The 13243-nt window shown below is 39.9% G+C and overlaps 1 protein-coding gene across 1 annotated transcript in view; it reads right to left on the minus strand.

Annotated features, from left to right (window-relative positions):
• ANO6 (anoctamin 6) overlaps nt 1–13243 on the minus strand; it is a 75879-nt gene that overhangs the window by 14704 nt on the left and 47932 nt on the right. The window contains exons 7-13 of the mRNA XM_065836936.2: nt 11576–11691; nt 10995–11129; nt 9771–9876; nt 8457–8517; nt 3726–3871; nt 2167–2244; nt 442–667 (exon numbers count right to left, since the gene is read on the minus strand). Of these exons, the coding sequence (XP_065693008.2) occupies nt 442–667; nt 2167–2244; nt 3726–3871; nt 8457–8517; nt 9771–9876; nt 10995–11129; nt 11576–11691 (868 nt within the window). The remainder of the gene's footprint in view (nt 1–441; nt 668–2166; nt 2245–3725; nt 3872–8456; nt 8518–9770; nt 9877–10994; nt 11130–11575; nt 11692–13243) is intronic.

Here is a 13243-nt window from a genome sequence, read left to right on the forward strand (position 1 = left end):
CTATTTAATAACATGGGAATGTTATCTAGCTTTGGAAGAGTGACCTTATTTCATTTATTTACAAGAAAATAGCTATTCTCCCCATAAACAAAAGCTAATGTAATTGAATGTGTTATGCGTTACTGATCTGTTTTCATAAAGCTTGGTTATTATAGTAATTTTCTTTGCTTTGTCTGTTTCACAAGCACAAAACTGTAAACAATTGATCTTTCATGCTGGCTATACAAGGAGTTTTCAAGCAAAGAGCTGAATATCAGATTCCTTTGATATTGAGAAAACCTGTATTTGAAAATTTCTAGGTGGTATTGTGTGATTTGGTGGGAAAACTCTGAAATATGTGGTACTGCTGTTTGTTTATTAGAATTCTTATTATATGTATAAATGCTATTTTTTCTTGCTGTTTTACCCCAAGTTTCTATCTCAGGTACTTCAGCAACATACCGAAGTCAGTAATCAGGATTGCCACTTTTTCATAGATGACATTGAGAACCATAATGACTATAAAGCTGATGAATGAAGCAGTTACTGAAGTCGCTGTCTGCGGGGTCAGGTACTTGCGAATCGCCTCCGTTCCACTAATGTGCTGTGTCAACGTTGCAGAAAACGCCAGGAAAACTGAGAGCCTGTAGACAATTATTCCAATAACTGAAGCAATAATCAAAAGTATCTGCCAAGGGAATGCAAGCAATATGTTAATGTTGAACTGTTGGCTTTGGGAAAACATGAGTTTGAAACTCTTTTTACAATGGGCAAAAGGAAATCAGTTGTGTGCCTGTCATTCCAGTGCAAGAGGATGATCAAATAAGATAGAAGGCAATAAATATAGAATACATAAAAGAAGTTTTGTTTGTGGTTTTTTTTTTTTTTGTATGCAGCATAGTCAATCTTCAAGAAAGAAAAGAGATGGTATGACTAATAACAAGATTTGTAACGAAGAATGCAAAGATAATGAGATGCATAATCAAATCTTATGCCTTGAGGCATGTGATGGAAGAGATTTCCCTTTTTTGACATTGGGCAATTGGCAGGATGGCAAAAATACTAGCAAGTCTGCCCTGATGATGGAGAGGGCTGTACCTTCTCTTTCCCATGATAACATTACAAACTAGAGACTCCTCAAAGGAACAGACAGATTTTAAGCCAAGCCATGTTATCTGCATGAGTTGTAATAATGATCCACACATCCCATCTTGCTTGCCTTCTCTTCTCTTTCTCCTTCACTTCCTACCTTTATTTCTTGCTAGTTCTCTAGCTATTATTCAGACTAAGGTCCTCAGTGCTGCAAATCTTTTTTTCATTATCTCTGCAAACTGCTGCCCACCTCCCCGTCCCTGCACATAATGAGTGCAGTAACACAGGTGACAAACCCAGACCAAACCAACTCCTTCAACCTGAAGTCCTGCCTATTTAAAACCAACAGTGAGCCAGTATTCTTCCCTTTGTGTCTCAGACGTGTTAACGCTGAGGCTCTCCTGGGCTGCCAGCCACTGCTCTATCTCCTGTCTGCCTCCTCTCACCAAGGATGAGGTCTCTTCCAGCTGCTGCTTGTGCTACGGGTGAGGAGGACACACAGCATGCTAAAACACTGAGCTTTTCAAGGCGACCTCTCCAGGCGTGATCACCATGTTATATATTGTTTCATGGGTGACTGGTTTGCTTTTAAGTTTAGTCATAATTAAAGTAACAGCAGCTCTGGAAGATTAGAGAGGGCTCAGCTTTTGTTAAGCGGAACGAAAACCCTGAAAGAGGCTCAGGACTGTTAGATATGATATTGAAACAAACAACTGGAATAAGTACGATAGAAATTGGCAGGGAAGAAAGCATATAAACCAAAGTCTTTTCCTCTACTTCCCCTGCCCCCAAAGCAAAGGTATTTGTCTTAAAATAATGAGGGAAAACCCAACAAAGTACATTCACAAGTGTATCTCAAAAGCTACAGCTGCAGGATGTTTTGATAAATATTTTTTTGTTGACTGTATACTAATGAGTCACTACAGCTACCATTTTCATGTGGGCCCATACCTTATGGGCTTGGTTTATGCACCAGTTGGAAGTCCAACTGAACCTGCTCTGTTGTTACCTTTTGTTCAGTTCAGGAGTATCTTTATTTACACACTTACTAGAGATGGAAATTCATGAGGTGCAAGAATAGGAGGAGAAATTTACCCAGAAGAAGACTGCACTTGTACAGAAAGTCATCCGTATGCATTTCCCACAGGCAGTGTATGGCACATGTTCTTCTTGCTGAAAAGATTTACAAACAGATTAAGGATGCACCCAGTCTTCTTCGTATTTTTTTGTGAACTCCAATTACACCCTTTATGATACAGAGGGCAGAAAAAAAGAAAGAGGTCCCTGATTGTGTTTCCTTTACTGCTTTGTTATCCTGGAAACTCACATTTATTCATTATTTTCAGTCTTGCATGATTACAGGTGTCTCTTTTTTTGCTGCCCATTTTAAGATACAAATTACTTCCATAAAGACTTCCATAGAATATCCTCATTTCTTTCTAACTTCAGCTATGACAGGATGCATAATCCTTTTGTGTGGACTTGCCTTTCTTGGCTGGTCATAGCATCCAAGGTCATTATCTGTCAAACCTCATATTGACTAAAGTTAGCAGGCACTATAATTTTGGTCCCTGATCTCTGTATTTCTCAATTTATTCCATAGGAACAATGCAATAGCTTTCCCAAGGAAAATGTCTACCTCAATATGGTGGTGTGAAAATTCACCGAATCTTAATAGGATCTCTGAGGATCAAAATGGCTATGTTTTAGTGTATTCTTCACTCCTTAAGCTGCCTGAAAGGAACTTTCTAGCTATGACTTCATACATTAAAGGTAGCATAGGTTTATAAGCCTTTAAACAGAACCACATTTTTTGTAGTACAAGATATAAAAAGAAGATCTATATAGGATAGTTTCAACTATGGCAGTTAATTTTGAAACTTTTCAAGTGCCCTCTAATAAACATTAGTATAATGTGAATGGAATGTGAAAGCAATACAAATGATCAGATAAATGTCAGAGTAATATATTGACAGAGAATAATAAAAAGTGAAGCTGAGCTGGAGTGAGCTACAGAAGCTAAAGCTACTCAAAATGTATAATAAATAGAGATCTAAACTAAGATCCTCATAAATATGAATCCTATTTCATTGAAATGAGGATTATCCTTGTCTCAGTGAGTTTGCTGTTATTAATCATAATTGAATCCACCTGCACTTGGCAACAATACCTATTTATACATGTTTCAAACAGAAACATCTTTGGTTAAAAAATCAGTCTTGGCACCATAGATAATGTAACTTCTTTCCCTCTATTTTCCGCTTTTTTCCTGATACATTGTTAGGCAAAGATAGCAAATTCTCAGTGATCTTGGCCTCTGGCGGCAACACTGAATCATTTCTTGGGGGATTTAATAAAGTAGATTTAGTCTCCTAAGATGGGGACAGTGCCTACTTCTGTTTATTTATGACACAGGAATCTCAGCAGTGCAAGCTCCTCGAACAGGCAACAACATTAAGGTGCCTACAGTTAGGTATAAGTTTCTTCCCACGCATCTGTACTTTGTAAGTTCACTATTTCCAAGGCAGCTTATCAGGTCTCCTTGAAAGCACTGCTGATTTTTACAGCTCCAGTCCAGATTCACCATTTCCATAGTGTCTTCTCACAACACATCTATTGCAGCAGCCATCACCAGTTATCAGAATATTCCTCACCTGTGTGATTTCATTCATTACTACATGAGTGCATCGAGCTTCATATTCTGGGCGCACTTGTTCTTCTTGCTCTAAGTACTCAACTGTGTCCCATTCATACTCCAGTTCAGCTTGTCGTCGCTTCCAAAACTCCAAAAACAAAGTAACTATCCAGAAAACAAACAAAGTGAGAGATGGCATGTGAGTGTTGTACACTATTTGGGCCGTAACATGTGGCTCATGTTTTCCATACAGATTTCCACAGACATGGAATAAAATCCTTATGGCTACTGCAATGGTGAAAATAACTGGATCTACTTCTTTATGCAATTATTGCTTTGGATACACAGGTACTTTAAGAAAAGAAACCTGGGATAAATGGTGTTGTAAGCACATGTTAAAGAATACATATACATTTGCTTTCTGCCTAAGGCTAGAATATGAGCACTTTTGATTTCATATTATAGACTGCTTTTGAAAAAGTTTATAACTGGATTGTAGCAGGATGCAAACCCCCCTCTTTCCCCCTCCCTCCTTCAGTATGGAAGGAGTAGGCACATCTCCCTCTCTCTCTGCTGTTTGAGGCTAACAGCTTCTTTTGTTTGGCCCCAGAGCACCCTGGCCAGGGCCATTAGGAGAAGGGAGTGCCGAGGCGCCAGTGAGCCGCTGGGCGCCTGCGGCCAGTGTGGGGGATGTTTGGAGGCTTCAGGGGCACCCCACAGCCAGTGTGGGGGTGCAGAGAAGCTTCTGGAATGCCTACAGTCAGGTCTGATCAGCCAATATAAAAAACGGGACTCTCGTCGAGACTCCGCCCATTGTCGCAGGTCTCTCGGAGCACAAGGGAAATGCTGATGCCAAGAGTCCCCCTCCCTGGGATGGAGACTCCGCTTGCCTTGCCGCCACGGGTGTGAGTAAAACTTCTCGCAGGATTGCGAGTGTATTTACTTTCCGTCCTCAATATGAGCACGTGTAAAATTAATCCTTGCATAATCACAGGTGTATTTTCCTTCTGTGCTTAATACAAGCACGTGTAACTTTCCGTGCACATTTGCACGTATACTTTCCATGCTTAATACAAGCACGTGTACTTTCCGTGCACATTTGCACGCGTAACTTTCTGTGCTCAATATGAGCACGTGTATAAATTATAAATTATTTCCTCACACAATCGCGAGTGTATTTTCTTCCCGTGCTTCCACATAAGCACGTGTAACATTCCGTGCACATTTGCACGTGTAAGTAAATTAACCCTCACAGGCTTGCGAGTGTATTACAAATTTACCCTCGCAGAATCGCGAGTGTACACTTTCCGTACTCACTACGAGTACGTGTATCTCTTTAAAAATAATCCCGCACCGTGTTCAGGCAAGTGTGTACTCCTCCGGGACTCAGAGATGGCTCCGGCATTGTTTTGGTGAAGCCATGTGCATGCACTCTGTGGACCGCCTGTCGTATTAGTTGCTGCCCCTTAATAATTTTCCTCAACTGATACTCGAACCTGTATTTAAGTCACTTTTGAAGTGCTAAACCCCTGTTTCCCACCGGCTTAATAAAAGTTGTTTTGGACCCAGTTGTCCCTTAAACTAGCCTTGGGGTGCCTCCGTGACATGGATGCATAAAAAAAGCAAGTTGTTTGGACAGGTGAAGACAAAATGCTGGAGAGTGCAGGACTTCTAGAAAAGAAAAACTCAGTATGCCAAAAATTGCCACAGAGAAAAGCTCATGTTCATGCAGTCTGTAATTTTTGTATGGACAAATTATCAGTTTGCAGACTACAAGAATCAATGCTGGTTCAGGTAAAGTGGCTTAAAGACAGACCTCTTTGCTCCTTTTCTAGCATGAATCTGAATGGCCTGCAGCTCTTTTTGCATGCCCTGGAGCCTAGAAACTCTCTGGGCTGGGTCAACAATTTCCCTCGACTATGCTCCTACAACTGGAAGCACTGGGGGATCAGGTGCACAGAAGTCTAAGTGGTGCCAAACTCATTACCTTGTCCTGAGACATGATGCAGGTAAATCTGGCAGCAGAGGCAATGACAGGCCCAGCTGAGAAGGCTGGTGGGAGCTCAAGACGATGGGTGTCAGTACCATGCTTCCAGGGCACCCAGATGCTTTATTACCGACAAAGTGCATCCTCAGATTAAATGAGTATTGTGGCTCTGTGGCTCTGGCTCCAGGAGGAGTTAGTGTCCCCTCACTGCACTCCTCATTACTCCTACTGCCTGCAAGTAATTAAACCTACAAGTGTTTTTTTTTATTAGTTTAGCCCCTCATGCTGAATGATGAAACACCAGTGGCATGCAGTTACAAGTCCAAATATTGAAGGTTATTTCCAAAATCAGGTGTGGTCAATAAACCCCAAACTGAAGCATTTAAAACCCAGAAAACTCCATGGGCTTGGCATCCACACATGGGCAAAACCCCAGGAAATCCTCCTCCCCAGGTTATTTGGGGGCCTCTTTCACAAGGACTTCTCAGCTACTTCATGCTTGGAAGCACAAAGGCCACTCCAAGCAGTGGGCCAGAGGATCACATCTGCCTTTTCCTGCAGAGCAAGGAGATTAGTCTTCCATAAACCTCTAACTGCTGCCCAGCCTGAATCAGCTACAGGCTGTACTGATTTGCTCCAGCTGCAAATCCAGCTGCTGCTGGGGAGTCCAGAAGCGCAGGACCTCCTTCTGCAATGGCCTCTGTGTTAACAGCAGGAGAAGGGCACAGAACACGGGGACAGCTCTCTCAGCCCAAATAAAAAACTTGTACTAGCTAAAATAGATCAGGAGCCGAGTTGTGTCTTTCAGAGCAGGGAAGGAGCTGCTGCTGGATTTGGCATTGCCCTTTTATTTCGAACCAGCACTTTTAAAACAGTGGGAACAAATGAAGTTTCAGAATCAGGTGTTCCGAGTGCTAATTCCACCTCACATCAGCAATTTGTGGTATCCTGTTTTGCATGCCCTTCAACATTGCATTCAGTATGGTCCAGGTATTTTGCCTCTGAAGCTGTCACCCAGGACTGAAAAGAAATGCCTCCACTGGAGAACATTTGTTTGTTTAATTGATCTTATTCAGGGAGGGGACCCAGTGATGGCAGCAAGTGAGGTGGAAGCTTCTGCTCCAGGAGCTTTGCCAGTCTAGTCATGCCATCATAGGAGAAGTGGCAGAAGTGTTGGTCCAGAGCATTAACGTATAGAAGGCTAATTCCTGAGGCCAAATTCCCTGGTGTTTTATGCTGCTTCGAGATCTTTGAAAAAAATATCCAATTATTAAAAGTGTATTAATGATAATGATGCAATAATATATCTAAAAATCTAGTATTAATTTAATCGTTTTGGACCAGAAGATCCACCAAAGTATTAGAGCAAGATGAAAATTACAGCTGGAAATGTACCAGGACCATGGATCATTTGGATTCAGTACTATTTAGACTGAATTTCTGTAATACAGTTCACCTTTTTATATAGTGGTCTTATGATAAGAATACTAATAGACCATCACTATAACCATGCAGCTCAACTTTGTAATTATTATTCTTGCAATAATTCTTCAAAACAGGAAGCACAATTTTAATTAAAAACCAAATTGCAGATAAATTAACTATTCAGATGACAGAAGATGATTACATTAGTATCAAAATTCTGATTTATTTATTTAGAGAATTTCCTGCTGATATTTTGATTTCAGTGTATATTTTGAAAGAAATCTTTTTGAAATGATATGGGTCATATTTCTTTAAAGCAGTAGCTGTTTTGAAGCTCCTTAGGTCACCTTAGGAAAACAAAAATACAGTATGTTTTACGTGCCCTGTTTATAGACCTAACATATAACTTATTTTGGCAATTTTTGGGTAGGATAAGGCAATAAAAGCCAGTTAAAAAAAGTTGCTAATATGAAGCAAGGAAACCATGTCTGGGTAAATAAACCTTGCCTAATCCATTGCAGGCAGACTTATCAGAAGGGTGTGTTGTGGCAGGACAAGGGCTAATGGGTTTAAACTAACAGAGGGGAGATTCAGGCTGGACATGAGGAAGAAATTTTTTACAATGAGGGTGGAAAAACGCTGGAACAGGTTGCCCAGAGAGGTGGTAGATCCCCAGAGAGGTGGTAGATAACCTGATCTGGTTGGAGATGTCCCTGCTCATTGCAGGAGGTTGGACTAGATGACCTTTGAAGGCCCCTTCCAACCCAAACTATTCTATGATACAGCACCAATTAGTTTCACTCATGGAAACATCTTGTTTCCAGAAACATTTTCTCATCTCAATCTAGTGCTTGTAACTATTACACTTTTTAGAATAAGTTTCTTAATAAAAACAGGAGGAAAAACATCCAGGGAAATACAATAAACAACTATCTTTCATTTGCCTTGCACAGTCACACAGCTGCTAATAGGCACAAGCAGGTCCAAAACTCTTTGGAAAAAAACCCAGCTCCTCTGCCAGATACACTTAAGCATGTGGCTGGCTCCTGCTGGATGAACATGAGGCAGCTCTAATCACTTCTCTTGGACTTTTCTCCAAGTCAAATGAAACAAAATAGACACTGAAGACCAACTTTTAGGTTCTTTTTTTTTTTTTTTTTTCCTTACAATGTTAAAGAAGAGTTCCTGTGAATATATGTATCTTCTATGGAACTACCTACTAGTGAATTCCTGCGTGCTAGAAAATGAAGCAGTTGCAAATTTATCCATGTTTCCTAGGCTGATGCTGAGGTTTAGCCAAAATCAGATGACAAACCATGGCTGTTGAAATCAACTTACCCCATATTCCCATAAATACTGCAAACACCAGTGTTCCAAAGCTATCAAATATACAGAGTTTCTGGAAAAATGGGAAAGAAAAAAAAGGCTTAAAATTTAATCAACCATTTTTTCTTCTACACTGACCTAGAACAGAAGCTGCTTACTGAACGTGTTGATTTTTAGATTTTATGTACTTTAATAAACTATTGATTGTGTTTTGTCAATTTCTGTCAATGTACAACACTCTCCAGTAAATTGAGGAAATTAAATGCAAACCCCAAAATTAAAAATATAAGCCAAACATGCAGCAAGAGGATAGTAAAATGGTGTGCTATCAAACTTCCTTCCATCTGTTGCACGGGAAGAGGAAAAACAGTGCCTCTGGTCTGGGAACTCAGTATAGAGTTATCTATTTTTAATACAGCCACAAAAAGAAAATGAACACAGCTGGTTCTCACGGGTGGGATGACAACAAATCAAACTAGTTCAGAAAAGCACATTCTGGTGAGATTTCTCTGTGGTCACAATTTACCTTTACTTTCCATCATACTCTTATCCCTGTATTCTTATTTCTTTTACCCTTTATCTTAAGAGCACTGAAGCAACACATGAAAGCTGGGCAAAATATTTCTGATGAAAAGGAGAAAATTTTCAGTTTTGGAGTGAGTTAATCTATGGAAAGCAATGACAAAAGGCAAACATTAGCCTAGTGAGACAAGGTAATGGAGAAAGCAAGCGAGGTTCCTTTAGAGAAGAACCTGGAGCAAGAGCCTGGCTGTGTCACAGCTTCTGTCATGGCCCAATCAGCCTCTCCATGTACCCAATATGACAACGCAAGTCAAATTTGAGGCATGGATCCAGATAATTTCTTTGGGGAAGGAAAGGGCAGAATTTAGAAATTCCAAAACATGCTTTAAACATTTCCTTAGCAAATTTGATTCAGAGCTACTGAATCAAGACTTTAGTAATAGAATTATTTCTTTTCCCCCCGAAAGGAAAAAATGCCCCCAAATGAAACCAAAGTGTTCCATTTCCAATTAAAAGACTACTTTAGTCCTGTATCAAATATTTGGCAGTTATGTGAAATTAAGAAAAAACCCCCCAAAAACAAAAAGCAAATATTATTTTAATCTTTGATTAAAGTGAAACAATTAATGTTATAGTTGCTTTTACTTTTCAAAGTTCAGTTGCTGTGTCAAAAGGAATAACTATTTGCATAGTTTCAGCAATTCTGCAGAACATTAGTCAAGGAACAATATAATTTTCTATGTAGTACTAGAGAAAATGCAACTGAAGTTCAATAGCATGTCTATAAGCTGTAAATGTAGTTACCTTGGACGATTCACAAGTGATGGTGAGGTTCCAGTAGGTACATACTTTGTCACACTGAGGGCACATTATGATATTACCTCCTATACTGGGATCACATACTTCTTGGCTAAAAACAAAACTAGTCAGTCACTCACAAACACTGAATTCTTTAGTTCTTTTTCTCACATGAGGACAGTACAATAATCTCAGGGAATTGAGAAGTTATTACCAGTGATCTGCTCTCAAGAATTCCCACCTGCCCCATCAACACACATCCATTTCCATTCTTAGTCCTCATCTCAAAAACGGATGACATGGGGGAAAAATAATTTCCATTCCTTGCATGTGGTGGTAATTCTCAAAACTGCTCACATTAAAAATAAATCAACTCTTCAAAGATCTCACATGCTGATTCAGGAATAAAAGATCTGTCTCCTAAGAGATGACAAAAGAGTTTGGCTTATCTAAACCAGAATGGTGGAGGCTGGAAGGTCATGTAATTGCTTTCTATGAATACATCACTGGGGGTAAACACCAGGGAAGGAGATGAACTGTTTGACTAAATGATGATACTGTCATAAGCCTAGGTGGGTATAGGTTGGCCACAGGAGTGGAGCTCTGGAACAACTCATCAGGATGTTTTGTAAAGATGAACACCCTTCCAGAAGGGGGTACACAGCGTGATGTCCTGAGCAGGATTTGGCACAATGACCCAGGTGTTTTTTCCTGGGTCATTTTGCCATGGTTGAATTTGGTCATGTTCTGGTGAGGGAATTTGTATCAAAACTATGCTTCTCCTCTCAACGTATCCTGGACAACTGAAGCCCCCTGTGCTGTTGTTTTTCCTGTTTTCTTCTCACAAAATAGAGGAAAGAAAGTTTGGCAGGTTTTATCAAGGTCTTTGGATATCTCCTTTAGGGATTTTCACAGTGAAAATGATACATTACTGCAATTTGTATTGACTTTTGTTTGTCACTCTTATCTTTCTGTTTGTACACTAGGTGTGGGGAAGCTAGTGCAAAATATAAAGAAAATGATGAAATAACAAACTCTGAGATGTCTATTGCTGTAATGGTCCATGGGCATACATTATACCTCTAGCTCGTATTTTATGGCTTTCCCTCCAAATCCACTACCATTTTTGCCTCTTTTATTATGCAGTTATCTAGCAAACCCTGCACAGTCCCCCTCTGTAAGGGACTGATCAAAATTGCGTGTGGTATTAAAACAGGCCTGATCAGGTACCTCCATGTGCAGTTGTCCTTTGTCAGGCATCCATACAGAAAACAGCCAACTCCTACAACCGCAGCCACAATCAGCATATTAGTGTAAAAGCCCAGCCAAGCAAAGTAGATTCCAATTTTTTCTCCATAGTATTTCCTGTGGAGGGGAAAGGTGGTTTGTTTGTTTGTTTTTCTGAAATGGGAGCGAATTCACATTTCTATTTCAAATGGTTCTTAATTTCATACATTTCGTGCCAACTCATATCATCACATTCCTCTGGTTTGAAGTTTGGAATTGCAGAAGTATTACAGCTGGGTATTTTTACAACCACTTTTATGCTTTTAGAAGAAGATAGGAGGTTGGGGGGGGGGAGGAAAAAGAAAGAAAGATCATACTTTGTAAAGAAAAATTTTATGTGCCTGTCTTTCTGTGCATTGATTTATCATGAAATCTTGATCAAAGTAAGTTCCAGTACATGAGGTGATACGGGGGTGTGTAGCTGCCCTTAGTACTGAGCTCTGTCTCTTTGACATCCACAAAACCAGACCTGTTATGCAAATTCCTAGTTGCCTCTGCATTAGTCAAGCCCCAGTCACACCAACCTGATGAAATCCAGAGGTTGCAGTTTGAAGATATTTTTAGGATGAGCCCATTCTCTGTAGAGAAGATACCGTTCATTTGGGCAGTCAGGATCGGTTGATGGGTGCCTAAAGCTAGACTGCAAAACAGAAAGAGTGTGGGAAGAAGACAGGTTTAATCTGAGCAGCACAGATCAGCTCTCATCTCTGCAGACTCTGCGCCGTGAAGCCAGGGCCTGGAATAGCCTTTTTGCCCCATCTCACTGTGAGCCAAGAAATGGAGCAGGAAGGCAGCTCTGGGAGAGCACCGGGATTCAGGATAGAAGGTTGTCAGAAAGGCACTGAGTGCTAAAGCAAACGCTTTACATATGCGAGCTGAAAATAACAGAGTCTCATCATGAACTTAAATCTAAGCACATGTCAGCGTCTTGGCACTTAGGTATAGAAAATAGAAAAGGATCCATTTTAATTAGAGAACAGGACTGAATTAGAACGGATTTTAAGTGGCTCTAACATGCTAACATGCTTTACTTCAAAATACTGTACTGGAATGAAGGCTGGAAAGTCTGAGGGATAAAGCCAAGGCTTGTAGTCTCTGTTTTAAATTTAAAAGAGAGTTCACATGGAGATAATCCTTGTGTTTTTTACTAGGTTATTTGAAAACCTATTTCAAGAAAGGCTATTTTATTTGAGGGAATTTTCCATGCTATATCTGTGATGCAACAAGACAAGTGACATTTGTAGAAAACTATAGGCTATTTTTGATTTGCAGAATAGCTGTGATATATAATTTTAATTGTATAAAAAGACAGTCATTAAATACTAAGCATACTGAGCCCAAATTCCCCATGCCGTGATAGAAATAGCCTGCAAAGCAGGTTTTAAATCTTTTAAAAGAAAACCTTAAAAATTGATAGTCATGAATATTAACTCTATCCTGTAAAGATTTGGATTGCTTGCAAGAAATATGATCTGTCTTGATTCTGCCTTAAACATGCCTGTGAAATCCTTGGAAGCCTCCTGAATACTTGAAGCAGACTCCAAACAGCTGAAGCAGTTACCATTCCTGACCTCCCATGTTCTCAATGCCTTCTCAACAGAACACATCTCAGACACAGAATGGTGGGGTTATGGGTTTATAATGTAGAAAATCAGCTCTCAGTCTTTGCTTACTGTATCCCATTTGCAGCCTCACATGGAGTTTTTCCTTAGTCAAATACTCTGAAATCTGATTATTTTTTTCCTTTGTTTTCTTTTTCTATGCTAGAGCTAACCCTTGTATACCAACCATTTATCAGATAAGTTACTTCTTTGAATGATACCCTTTACAAAGCTTCAGAAGTGTAGCTATAAAAGCTGGATTTCTTAGTGCAAGATGAAACAGAACCTCAGTTAAATTTTTCTCCACATGACTCTGACATGGCCTGTAAGGTGTTGGACAGGCTGGACATAGGTTTCCCTGCATGTATGTTGCAATGTTTGGGAACTCTGGGAATGTCTGAAACTGTGTGAGACTGACATGAACCCTAAGATGAGATTTGCGGTCTACATCTTTATTAAAAATGTTGATATTTGATAGAAATTTTAATACCGAAAAATCAAATTCTAAAAAAAGAGACAAAGTTAAAATTGATTTAGAACTAATGATACCGTGCATCACGGGAACTGTCACTCAGGCCAGGCACTTTACGG

Source organism: Patagioenas fasciata, chromosome 1 (assembly GCF_037038585.1).
Source record: "Patagioenas fasciata isolate bPatFas1 chromosome 1, bPatFas1.hap1, whole genome shotgun sequence".
Taxonomy (NCBI): Eukaryota; Metazoa; Chordata; class Aves; order Columbiformes; family Columbidae; genus Patagioenas; species Patagioenas fasciata.